Source organism: Myxine glutinosa, chromosome 13 (assembly GCF_964187855.1).
Source record: "Myxine glutinosa chromosome 13, kmMyxGlut1.1, whole genome shotgun sequence".
NCBI lineage: Eukaryota > Metazoa > Chordata > Myxini > Myxiniformes > Myxinidae > Myxine > Myxine glutinosa.
Genome location: NC_136273.1, coordinates 29,336,201 through 29,350,023, shown reverse-complemented (window position 1 = coordinate 29,350,023; position 13,823 = coordinate 29,336,201). Strand labels below are relative to the sequence as shown.

At 49.4% G+C, this 13,823-nt stretch overlaps 2 protein-coding genes across 14 annotated transcripts in view; one reads left to right on the top strand and one right to left on the bottom strand.

Annotated features, from left to right (window-relative positions):
• Nucleotides 1-13,823, bottom strand: part of LOC137438770 (ferritin heavy chain-like) — a 91,609-nt gene that overhangs the window by 61,928 nt on the left and 15,858 nt on the right. The gene's annotated exons all lie outside the window — the stretch shown is intronic.
• Nucleotides 1-13,823, top strand: part of LOC137438766 (rho GTPase-activating protein 1) — a 70,106-nt gene that overhangs the window by 46,903 nt on the left and 9,380 nt on the right. For all 13 annotated transcript variants that reach the window (XM_068134102.2, XM_078767220.1, XM_078767219.1 and 10 more), the window contains 2 exons: nt 1,145-1,222; nt 1,377-1,505. In XM_068134102.2, the coding sequence (XP_067990203.1) occupies nt 1,145-1,222; nt 1,377-1,505 (207 nt within the window). The remainder of the gene's footprint in view (nt 1-1,144; nt 1,223-1,376; nt 1,506-13,823) is intronic.

Here is a 13,823-nt window from a genome sequence, read left to right as displayed (position 1 = left end):
TCTTTTCCTTTTTGTCCCCTGTCGCACCGCGGAGCGAAAGAGGGACTATGGTTTTCCCCTCCGTCCGTGTGTGCGTCCGTCCGTGCGTGCGGACGTGCGTGCGTAAGCGAAGGACCGAATTCTAATTTGGTGTGTGGGTGCAACTAGGCATATGGAAGAACCCTATTGAAAATTAGGTCGCCACGTCAAAATCCAACATGGCTGTCACCATATCTAAACCTTGTGAGCGCGATATCTTGAAAAGTAAATGTCTGAACCTTGTAAGTGGAATATCTTGAAAAATAAACGAACTACGACGTCTAATCTGGTGTGTGGGTGTATCTACGCATAAGGAAAAACGCTATTGAAAATTGGGTCGCCACGTCAAAATCCAAGATGGCCGCCGCCATATATGGCTGAACCTTGTGAGCAGAATATCTTGAAAAATAAACCAACTACTCACTTCTAATCTGGTGCGCGACTGTATCTAGGCATAATGAAGAACGCTTTTGAAAATTGGGTCGCCACGTCAAAATCCAAGACGGCCGCCACCATATATGTCTGAACCTTGTGAGTGGAATATCTTGAAAAATAAACGAACTACTAACTTCTAATCTGGTGTGTGGGTATGTCTCCAACCCACTCGCAAATATTATCGACTCTTCCATGTTTTCTGCGTCTTCCACTTTGTCAACTCACATCACTTCACCGAAAGGGGACCTAGGCGTAACGCTTGTTGTTCCTGAGTACAAGGTCCGGATGCAATGCTTTGTTTTCTATGTTCACGCTTGATGAATGATCAGGTCATACGTGAGCATGACGTCCTCATTTTCATTGTTTGCCCTTGGTTCGTGTTTCCATGAGTTTTCTGGGACTGGGATTTAAATTTTTTGCAGATATACCAATGAATCACTTTGTATACTTCATTGTGCCGTTGTGTGTTAAGTTGTCTGAGAATAGTTTTTCGCATCTCGAGAGCAGGTGACTAGTACTTTCTGTTTCTGTCTTGCAGAATCTACACTTGTCCGTCTGGCTCAGTCCCACCATCTTTTAAAATACATTGGTGTAGTGTCCTTGATCTTGGGCATTTATTATGATTCGTTCGCCGTCGCAATTGAGCTGACCTCTTCGTAGCCATTCCATTGTATGTGTGTGTGTGTTTTAGGGTTGAGCACAGAAGGGATTTTTCGTCGATGCGCAAGTGCTCCCTTGGTGAAGGAAATAAAACAAAAATACAATGAAGGTAATCAAAGGTGCTTGATTAGCTTTCCTCTTCTGCTGTGTTTGCTTTTCGTCTCGACGTCACAATTTAGAAAAATCCCTTCTTTGACCCATTTAACACTGCAACGAGCATCTGCACGCAACTCATTCATAACTTTGTCTTTGTGCTTCTACAGGGGAGCTGGTGGATTTTTCGCAATATGGCGATGTTCACCTATCTGCTGTGATCCTGAAAATGTATCTACGGGAATTGCCTGAGCCTCTGCTCACCTTCGATCTCTATCCTCGCATAATCTCCCCAAATGGTCTGTTTGCTATTATCGCGTAACTTGTCATTGGTAAAATTGTAATTGTGATTCTGTTGTCGTTGCACATTATCATTATCAGTAACATTGCCTGTTAAGCAATGCGGCCATTAAAGAAGAAAAGATATCTGATAGGCTGTTGCAGAATAGCATTTCTAAACTTTGAGCCCTCTAGGCCCCAGGTTTTGAGTCTATTCCCATGCGTGGCAGACCATCAACCAGCTGACAGGCAGAAATACAATGCCATTCAGGTGCCCGGTGACAGCAGACGCCATTGCGTCCCAGCTCCTGAAGAACGGTCGCTTCCCAGATGCAGACAAAAACTTTGCCCGCCTGACGTTGCGTGAGGTGTCTTCTCTCTCCAGGGCGGCCAGCGCGGATGCCAATCTCTCTGGAGACTTCACAGCAGCCGAACTCAGCGCAGCCATGAGCAAACTCAAGCCGGGTAAGTCACCAGGCCGTGACAACATCCATCCGGAGTTCGTCACCCACCAGAGCACAACAACATTTGGTTGGCTGTGTTCGTTCTTCTCGTCGTGCCTCCGGAGGTCCAAGCTCCCGAAGACCTGGCGCCATGCTTCCGTCATAGCCCTGCCGAAGCCGAACAAACCTGCGGAAGATCCCAAGTCCTACAGACCGATCTCGTTGTTCTGCGTCCCATTTAAGATTCTGGAGAGGATGATCCACAGCCGCATCGACCCAGTGGTGGACCCACAGCTCCCGCGGGAACAAGCCGGTTTCCGTCATGGCAGGTCAACAGTGAACCAGGTAACATTACTCACACAATATATTGAAGACAGCTTCCAGGACAATGAGAAAGCTGGCATAGTGTTCCTGGACCTGACAGCTGCATACGACACCGTTTGGCACCGTGGACTCCACCTGAAGTTGCTGAGGACAATCCCGGACCGGCATATGGTGAACTTCATCATGGAGATGCTGTCAAACCGCAGCTTCGTCCTACAGACCAGCGACGGCCAGCGCAGCAGGCTCAGAAGACTGAGGAATGGTGTCCCGCAGGGTTCTGTTCTCTCGCCGATGCTGTTTAACATCTACATCTACGACCTGCCGGATACAACATCCAGAAAGTACGCTTACGCGGACGACCTGGCCATCATGCTGCGACGACCAACATGGAAGGCGATGGAAAACGGTATCAACCAAGACATGGGCACCTTGGTAGCCTACCTCCGGAGGTGGCGTTTGCAGCTCAGCATTGGTAAGACAGTGTCAGCGGCATACCATCTTAACAACAGAGAAGCAAAAAGGGAACTGGACGTGTTCGTTGACAACAAACGCCTGGAGTTCCAGCAGGCCCCAAAGTCCCTCGGTGTACGCCTAGATCAGATACTGTCCTTCAAGCAACACCTAGAAGAAGTTAAGGCCAAGGTGACATCAAGGGTCTCGCTTATCCGACGTCTCGCTGGTACGACCTGGGGAGCCTCCGCCAAGACCCTACAAATATCCACGCAAGCCCTGGTCTTCTCTGCAGCCGAATACTGCGCCCCAGCCTGGAGCAGAAGCCCACACGTGAGAAAGGTTGATGTTGCCATTAACAACGCCCTCCGCATTGTAGCTGGTTGCTTGAAGCCCACCCCGGCATTCCACCTGCCAGTCCTAGCGGGAATCGCCCCGGCCGGCCTCCGACGGGAGGCTGCTACCCTCGCCCCGGCAAGGAATGCCCAGAAACACGACTGGCACATCCTGCACAACACCACAACGATAGTGGCGCCTCCAAGCAGACTCAAGTCCCGCCATCCCTACAACAAGGCGGCACAAGAGATGCTCAGTTCTATCCCTGAGGACCTGTCTAGAAGCGCATGGCTGGCGGCATCTTGGAAGCAGGTGTGGGAAACGGCCGGGCCCACTCGCATCCACCGCTACATCTGGGACCCAGGAGGTGGCGTCGTAGGAGAAGACCTACCACGCCTGCAATGGACCTTGCTGAACCGTCTACGTACAGGGGTCGGCCGCTTCAAATCATCGCTGAAAATGTGGGGCCTGGCAGACAGCGCCGCGTGCGAGTGCGGCGAGCCTGAGCAGACTGCCGAACACATAATTACCACCTGCCCCCTATACAGACCACCTTCAGAAGCCGGCCTCTTCGACGTAGGACCAGAGACGAGGGCATGGCTGCACGACACTGAGCTGGCCATCTGATGATACACGAAAGAAGAAGAAGTCTATTCCCGAGTGTACACTGTCAGATTGGTGTTTCATGGGCAGGGCCCTCGGATGAGCTTGCAGCCAGTTACCCGTCCTCTAGGATGAGTTGGTAAACGTTAAAATCCCTCGCTGTTCTTTGAAGAAGATTACCTGAGTCAAAGCCGACATCCTGGCTAAATGTCAAATTCCTCACCTAACTTGGCCAGGAGAAAAGATGGAGACCATCAGCTATATTTGTCCATGGACGCAACAACACATCCACTGTTCTCAAGACAGCAAACACAACTAACTCTTCCCCCCTTCCCAAAATCACCTCGCCCCATCAGCTCGGGCCTACACTATCCCAACCCAGTTTAGTAGCGACCACTAAAGCTGTTTCAGAGATCCGAGCCATTACAAAGATCTATCCCTCGCAACGCCTTCCCACCAAACCTCCCCTAAATAACCTCCCTCCCTACAATTAACCCCTCCCCCCTCTCACCCCACGCCATTATGTTGGCAAAGTTTGGTGGCCCTACAATGTTTCATTCTCAAGATACACAAGATGCAAGGGAACAGACAAACAAACAGAACTAGAAATCACTCATAGATATTAGAGAAGTTTTGTGTTGGTAGCAGCTTTACCTGATGGGAGGCAGGTTAGCAAACACACACACACACACACACACACACACAACGCATGTCGATCAAAAATGAAAGAGCAAATTAAGAACTTTTCTTAATCCAAGAGGGATTCCATCAGAGTCTTAAACAATTTCTCATGAAGGATTTCCTGGATGTAAACTAGTAAAAGTATTTGTTAACCTGTTGCCAGGGATATGTGCTTGTGATTTATCGATTTAAATTTTTATTAAGGGTTTGCTAAGGTACATACACGCGTGGTCCTTGTAAGTGTGATGATATTGTTATGATCAGTCCTTCATCCATTTCTTGGGTGCAATTGGAATTTTGACCCATCCCCATAATTGCAAGTATTCGTTCCTGCATCATCCATTTCTTGTTTGATTCCTCGAGGCCAGTAAAGTCCAGTTTCTGAGATATATATCTATATTATAAAACAGGAGTGTCTGTCTGTCTGTCTGTCTGTCCATCCCCAAACGACTCCCTCAGTTTTGGGGCTAGCCCCGCCAAACCTCCTGTGGAATGTTTTGGGGTCCCAGCGGATATTGTAAGGTAGGTAGGAGGTTTCAAAAATTCCTCAATAAAATTATGATTTTGAAATTAACTCGATAGGAACCTGCCGCGAATCCGGAGGTGGACAGATGACGGCAATGAGCTGGTTTGATAATATCTCAATACAACCGTCATTGAAAACAGTGTTTTGTTAAAGTATCAATTTATGATTGGAATGACATTTGGAATTGAGTGAATACAATTACGATTTTGAATTCGTAATTGTATTTACCCAACCATACAGAACTACTTAACATCCGGATTTTTGTTTATGTCTCAAATTTTGTTTTGATGTTTTGTTTTGTTTTGTTTGATGATGTTTTGTACAAATCATGTTTTTTTTTGCACCAAAGAACAACAATAAACTTAGTTGTTTGTTGCAGGTATCGTTCTTCAAAATGTGCCCAGGGTTTCTGGACCACCCTGTATGTATGTATGTATGTATGTATGTATGTATGTATGTATGTATATACAGTGAAACCTTGACTTACGAGTGCACCAACTTACGAGTTTTCCGAGATACGAGCCGTCGCTTGGGCGGTTTTTTGCTTTGAGATGCGAGCCGAGATCTGAGTTACGAGCTTACGCCACCCGCCACGAGGTGGCCCAACGAGCGTTCCGGTCACGTGGTTATCTTGCCGTGCAAGCATCTCTGCCGTATATCGCTGCTGCTTTGTTTTTGTTGGTTATTTTGGTTATTTTGGAAAATTTCTTAGTTTTAACCATGGGTCCTAAGAAATTGAGTGCCAAGGGCAGTACTGAGAAGAAGAAGAGGATGATGTGCTTGGATATAAAACACGCAATCGTCGAAAAACATGAGCGAGGTGTGCGTGTTGTCGATTTGGCGAGGCAGTACGATCGTAGCAGTACGATCGAAACATTTTGAAAGGGAGGAAGAAACAAACCTCGTTGGACAGGTTTTTATTGAAACGCCCTGCAAGTGAAAGCGAGGAAAGGCAAAAGTCATCTCCTCCACCTCCGCCAGCATCTTCGTCTGATCTTCAAGGTAAATACACTTAATAAAACCAGTTTATTTCTTTACATTGTGGCGGACACGGAAGCTCACTGGCGTGGTGACATCATTCCGCGCACCAAGTGGGCGGGGGCCACGCCGAGGGGTAGGCGTGGCCTCAGGATATACACCGGGCGCGCAGCCCGGAGCGCGCCAGTGTTACAGTGAGCTCTTGAATAAAGACTTACAAATTACCGCGTTGTCCGCTTCCTCCTTGTTTACAAGCAGCGCGCGTAACGCCGCTTATTATGTACAGTATATACGAGGTCGTGCTTGTTTATACATTATTTGTTATATATAAAGTACATTTTTCTTATTTAAAAACACGTAACAAAAAAAATTGGTGTGGTTTTTTGGGGGCTGGAACGGATTAATAGCATTTCAATGCATTTTAATGGGGAAATTTAATTTGAGAAACGAGCAAATTGAGTTACGAGCTCGGTCACAGAACGAATTAAACTCGTAAGTCAAGGTTTCACTGTATATATATATATATATATATATATATATGCCGAGAACGAGGACTTAGGACTTGGGACTCAAAGACTCAGAAGAAAGGAGCAACGGATATATTTATTGGAACTCGAGTACTCAAGCTTGAGGACAGCAAAGTTGCATTGAAACTCACAAGGAATGACCAACAGTACAACAAGATGCTCTGAAATAATTCAATTAACATTGCTTTATATAAAGGAAAGTCAGGGGTGGAGTTAGCTCACAAGACACAGAGACAGAATGGGCTCATTGGGTCCCCCACCATAGTCCCATCCTGTTGTTCAGTTAATTAAAGGAAGTTCATCCAAGGCCAGTCATGGGTTAGCTTCTGATAAGGAGATGGTCAGCATTATGTGACAACATGTTTACAACTTTCTGTATAGCAGCTGGCTTGGGAAAGTACAAAGGGGAGTGGTCACTCGTAAAACTGTCAACTTGCAAGATAATGGCAAAAACAGGAAACAGGCAAAGAGAGATAAGAGTTGCCTTCAAGGCCTGGAAAGGGGAACTAGAGATTGCGCCCACGCAGGCCAGAGCACAAAGGCAGAGAACTCCTTATTAGGATATTACACATCCTCAATGCAGTAGAAAGAACTCAGTATCATGAAAGAGTACAGTAGCAAGTCAAAACAAAACATATAATTGGTTATACTTGGTAATTGGTAAAGCAGCAAGGATATACAAAGGGGGAGGGGCATTACAGCTCCCTACATACCGCCCTTTTGGATCTAAGATACAAAGTTATCTACGAGCCAATCAAAGGCCTTTATTCAAACAAAAACAGAAAAATCATTCAACATATCACGCGAAGGCAGCCCCGTAAGAATGTCCCGTACCAAAGCACCACACAAACTCAGTAGGATGATTCGCGTCTGTATGTGAGTATGCAATGTAAGGCCGTAAAAGCAGAGTGATCAAATGGCACACAAAATCCACCAAAAGAGGTGGGAGAGAAAGAGAGTGTAACTAAACGTAACGTACCACACGAATGCAGCCCAGTGAGCATGTCCCGTACCCAGTACCGCACAACGAACCCAGCAGGCTGATCCGCGGGTGTGTGGGTGCAAGTGGGTGTAAGTGGATGTATGATGTAAGTCGGGTGTAGATGGGTGTATGAGGTGAGACCGTAGAGACATGAAGATCGAATAGCGCGCCAAATCCACAACGAAGACCTCTGGTTCCACCGGGGTCCACACCCAGGAAGATCTCCGACCCACCCTTGGTCCACAGAGGTGCAGCCGGACTCCTCCCCAACTGGAGCTCGCCCAGGCTTCCCCAAGTGAAATCCTTGTCGATCTTCAGCGCTCAATCGATATTCATGTTCATGAGGTCTCTTACGTGCTGGTGATCTGGGGAAGACACAACATCGTCAGTATCAGGTGGCTCAAACCTATGGCCATGAAATAAAGCATAACGATCCAAAGGTGGGAGAGAAACTTCCTTTGGGTCAAAGTCGAGATCGTCCGAGGCGATGCTGCTTGCTTCGCTGTTATTCAAGGGCGAATCTCCAAAACAATCAGACTCGGAACTCAGAGTATTTTCACGATCGAGTTCCTCTCCATCCGGGCTTGGGTTCACAGCTGGGTCCAAATCCCGAACTGGGTCAGTGGCGTTTGACTCACTGTGGGCTTGTGAGACATAAAGGTGAGCTCGTGAAACATGGAGAGGCAGAGCCTGCATTGAAACATAAACATCAGCCGGGGACCCTCGCAAGTGGCCCACATCATCATTGGTAACATCATCAGTAACATTATTTCCAGGTGGCGTAGGCCTGCGGAGTGGACGGCCCATAGTCATAGCCACAGCATGGCATATCGTGAAGAAACGAGAGGAATCCTTCAGGAAATCGTCGATTTCTTCTTCCGACGTGTCGGGGCCCAGTTTAAACGGCCTTCTGGTAGCCTGAAATGCTTCGAGGTCCGCATAAGTGTACTCGACATCATTATCGGTAATATCAGCAATGGAAGAACAATCTTCGGAAGCGAAGATCTCATTGTCGCGGCCCAGGGACTCGTTCAGGTCGTCGTTCCAGGATCCGCGACTGGCAGTTGAGTTGACAGCTGGTGTGTCATCCGGACCCGCGATCCGCTGGTCGATCATCACCATGGCCTTTTCCGGTGTCGTCTTCAGTGTCCAGCCTGTGGAAAACTTCCTCACACACGCAAGGACTAAAGCCTTGATTATCACACAACTAACCACGATTCCAAGGACTATTGCCAAAGCGGTTAGTACCCACTTTACAATTGTGCCTGTCCACCCTTTGAACCAGTCGGTAAGCCACTGGTGGGAGGCTTCCCGATCCAAGCGATCCCTTGTCAATGAGTGAGCGCTTTCCCTTAACGTTATAATAGCAGCACTGACACCCTGTGAGGGGTCAGGAATAAAAGTGCAACATTTACCCTCAATTATCCCACATACCCCTCCTCGTTCTGCCAATAGCATATCTAATGCAACCCTATTTTGCATAACCATTGTACGCAGATGGACAACTGTGTCCAACATTTCGTCGTGTGCTGTAGCGGTGGCGTTGGCCACAGTTTCTAAGATTAACGCAATTTTATCAATGCGGTAACTGTTCATGACCGTCCCAGCCCATGGGAAGAAGAAGCTAACGGCTTTCTCCCAATCAGCGCCGTGTAAAGTAGTGGTGTCGTCGTCGTGCCAATAAGTGCTTCGTTGTGTCCTTATGAGTGCGGTGGTATTATGCAAGTGCTGTCGCATTTCCATCTCTGGGAAAACTGATCCTAAATAGCAAATTCCTCCCCAATTATCAGGTAAATACGGGTAAGCTTTATTCCCGCATACAAACATGGTCCCGTGCGGGGCCACTAAATGGGTGGTCATGCAAGTGAGAAGACCTGGGATAGTGTTTGTCCCGTTTTCCCCTTTCCATGCCAACTGGAGGTGTGTGAGGTTATGCAAGGGCGAGCTTGTAACGTTCACTAGGAGCGTGTGTTTCCCTTTTCTCGGGTCCGCGGGAAGGGTATCTCTACACACGGATTTGCCTACCATTACTTGGCCCTTTCCTTCTAAGCAGAGGGCCCCCCATGCCGGCTTGACCCAAACCGGCGCCGGACGTTCCTCAAAGTGTCGGGACAGGATGGGAGGGGAGTACTGGAAAACTCGTTTACACGCGGTTTCATCAGAACCTTGGCTTGTCAGAGTTGTACTAATGCATTTGGTATCTAGTGGCTTCGAGCACAAATCATTGAGTGATAGGGGTAACACTACCATTGGTATGCCTGCTGTGCTGGTGCGGGGAAGGTGCATACACATCCAACACTGTGTCCTATTCTGTACTGTGGCCATATGCCGTGCGACCTTCCAGTATGTGTTCTCCTCTGGCTTCCTTCTTACTTCCTGGGCAGGAGGGGGTTTAATGACGTAGGCGGCACAACTAGGCCGGAATTGGTGTTGGGTCTCTCCCCTCTTTTTGTTCCTTCTAATCAGCGTGCGCGGGGGCCATATTCCACATTCAAGTATTATCGTGGTGTGTGGGCCGACGAGGGCATGCGACAGTAGGAGAGTAGTATTGTCGATGCCCGTGCCCCATTGATATCCTGCGGCGGCGTGACTATTCACGGTCCCAGTAAACCTTCCATTTTCCACCTGTCTAACTTTAGTTAAGACTATGCGTGGGGTTGTCATGCGTGCCTGTGGTGTCCCATTATGTACCACCATGGCTTCCATCCATCTTACAGATAACCACTTGAAATGTGTCTCCAACTCACAGCAATGTACTACTATCCCCTGTCCCCGGGGAGCCGTTATGTATTTGACGGAGTAAAGTTTAAATAACGTGTAGTTGTCGTGTCCTGGGTATTTGGGGAGATCCTCTCTCAGTGGGTTAAACTGCAGAAGCCTATCCTTGGCGGGGTTTGTTAGGCAGCTGCCCAGAATTCCCATCATCATGACCGTCATCGCCGCCCTTAGGAGACTGTGGTGCCCTAGACGGTGCATTGTCTTCAGCGGTGTGAGGTGTGGTGTCTGCAGCAATGTGAGGTGCGGTGTCTTGTGTGGCTTGTGGTGCGGGGAAGGACAACTTACAATGGGTGGCGTGGATCCACGAAGGTTTACCCTCGCAGAAGACTGCCGTCGGTGTGACCAGTAGCACCTGGAATGGTCCCTTCCACCGTGGCTCCAAAGCAGCCTTGCGGGTGAAGTGCTTCACGAGCACCCAGTCGCCGGCCTGAAAGTTGTGGATGGCGTGGCCTATTGGTTCAGGCAGCGCCTCTCGTACTCGAGCATGGATGCTGCGTGCCACATTCGACAAGCCTATGCAAAATCTCAAAAGCATGTCATCCATTACTGGCAAAGCAAGGGTGGACATGTCTGTTGGTGCTGAAACGGGCAAGCTCATAGGTCGTCCCATTAATATTTCGTGGGGGGAAAGGCCCGTAGTGCGACCCGGGGTGGAACGAATGCTCATCAATGCAAGCGGAAGAGCCTCTGGCCACCTCAAGCCTGTGTCTGCGCAAAGTTTCGCTAGTTTATTCTTTAAAGTCTTGTTCGTTCGTTCCACAAGTCCTGAGGACTGTGGGTGGTAGACGCAATGGAAGGATTGTTTAACGCCCAACGCCTTCAGGATGCCCTTAACCACCTGCGCCGTGAAATGGCCTCCTTGATCTGACGAAATTATCTGGGGAATGCCAAATCTGCACATAAAATCCCGCACAAGGCGCTTCACTACTGTCGGAGCATCGGATTTGACGCATGGGTATGCTTCGACCCATTTGGTGAACGTATCTACGATTACCAACACATAGCGAAACGACATGCTTGGTTCCAATTCTGTAAAATCGAACTCGATAGTTGCGAACGGCCCACTAGGCGGGGGTCGTCCCCCATCATGTGCATGTCTCGGTGGCGCCCCTCTATTGTGTTGCTGGCAGACCACACACGATCGGCACACTTCGGATACAATCCGTGACAGTCCTGGCGCTGCCCAAGTGTAGTCTATCTGTCCCATCACCCCCCTCTGGCACACATGACCATTCTGATGAGCCATGCGTGCCAGCCAAGGCAGTAAAGCCTGGGGTGCTATAGGTTTTTCATCAAGGGTCCACATTTCCCCTGGCCCAGGGCGTATCGCTCCTCGTTTGAGCCAGACCTCGTGTTCGGCCGTCGGTGCAGCATTTTGCAAATTCATGATATCGTCCTTAGTTGGTGTGGCGGGTGGTCCCGCAGTCGGTATGTCAGCAATCTGTGCGGCTGTCTTCTGTGCTCGTGTCACCATCGGCATGTTGCGTTCTATCTGTTGGTTGGCGGCCTTTCCTGCCGCCTCGTCCGCCCTTGCGTTGCCCCGGGCAACGTCAGTGTCCGCCCTTTGGTGGCCACGACACTTAATTACCGCGATAGCGCGGGGAAGTAAAATGCTTCGGAGGAGCCCTTCTACCAACGCGCCATTCTTTATCACTGAACCGGCAGATGTGAGAAAACCTCTCATCTTCCAGATGGCTCCTTTATCGTGGACTACGCCGTGAGCGTAGGCCGAATCTGTGTAAATGTTGACGGCAAGACCTTCCGCCAAGCTGCACGCTCTGGTCAAGGCGCACAGCTCCGCCTGCTGTGCGGAAAATGTAGGTGGAAGACGCCCGCTTTCTACCGTTTCGCTATCCGAGCACACGGCGTACCCGGACAACAGAGACCCGTCCCATGCGCGCCTAGCTGATCCATCGACATAATATATACAGTCGGGGTATTCTAAGGGATTGTCCTTTAAATCCGATCGCACCGTGGAGACTAGCTGCACAACGTCGGAGCACACATGAGGTTCGCCCTCCTCAGGAGTGGGCATCAGTGAGGCTGGGTTGAGCGTCGTGCAACGTTCGATCGTGATGTTGGCTGCAGTGATCAGTGCGGATTCGTATTGCATTAATCTAGTGTTAGACAAATGCTGTGTGCTTCGCTGTAACAACAGCGAAGTGACGCAATGCGGTACTCGTAGCGTTACTGGGTGTCCCATAACAATGTCCGCTGTTCTTTCTACTGCGTACCTGGCCGCTGCCACGGCTTGCAAGCACACCGGAAACCCTTGTTCGACCGGGTCTAACTTTTTACTAAAGTAGGCCACCGGCCGCTCCTTATCCCCATGGGTCTGTGTCAAAACTGACTGGGCGAAACCTCCCACGGCGTGAGTGTAAAGGGTAAATGGTTTCGCATAATCCGGGAGTCCTAATGACGGTGCCGTAACCAGCGCCTGTTTCAGCCCGTCAAAACATCGCCTCAATTCATCCGTCCATATCAATAGGTCCGGGGCATTTGATTTGGTCGCCTCGTACAGTGGTTTAGCCAGCAGCGCAAAATCAAGTATCCAAGTGCGGCAATATCCCGTCATACCTAGGAAGCGCAGCATTTGTCGTTGCCAGCGAGGGCGAGGCAGCTCCATGATAGCGGTCACTCGTCCAGCATCCAATTCTCGTTTTCCGTGCGAAATGGCGTGTCCCAAGTAAGTTACAACCTGCCGCACAAACTGAAGTTTTGGTCTGCCTACTTTGTGGCCTTTGGCCGCCAAGGCCTTTAATAGGGCCAAAGAATCCATTTCGCACGCCTCCTTTGAAGGGGAGCAAATCAACAAATCGTCAACGTATTGCAGCAACACTGACCCTCCCTTCAATTCCACATCCGCCAGGTCGCGGTGCAGCGCCCGGGAAAACAGAGTGGGGCTATCTGAAAACCCCTGAGGTAGTACTGTCCAAGTATACTGGCGCCCCCTATGGGTGAAAGCGAACAAGTATTGTGACTCAGGCGCGATGGGCACAGAGAAAAACGCAGAACAAAGGTCGATGACCGTGAAGTATGTTGCGTCCGGCGGAATTGACATCATGAGGGTTTCTCCGTTTGGAACTAGTGGGTGTATGCCCTGTATCACCTTGTTCACCTCCCTTAAATCCTGTACAAATCTCCATTTGTCCTTTGACGGCTTTTTAACTGGCAAAATTGGTGTATTACATGGGCTGTTAGTTTCTACGATAATCTTCTGTTCCACTAGGGATTGAATCACTGGTGCTATGCCTACGTCGGCCTCAGGTCGTAGCTTATACTGTTTTACGTTTGGCAAGCGCATCCCCGGCTGCACTGCTATCACTAGAGGTTTGGCGTCTCGCATCCGTCCAACCTCACCGTCGCTTTTGGGCCATAAATTGTCTGGCACCTCCGCTAGGAGGTAATCCGACTCACCCGGGTCCGTCAGCACTGCCCTCATGGCATAGGTGCCTTTGGGGGGCAACTCTGCCTCTTCGAACTTTCCGTCCCTCCGTTCTGCCTTAATGTCAATTGAGAACCCTTCACCGTTTTCGAGCTGTTTCAAAGTCCAGCGGCCCCTCTTACACCGATAACCATGTAAGGGAACTTCTCGTAACCTCCCTACCATCCAACCTACACTTTCCGGCGGCCACCCTTTGGCAGTAGTGAGGGTAACATGGGCGACCGCTCCTTCGGGGTATTGGGTCAGCGCATGCTGACTCGGGGTT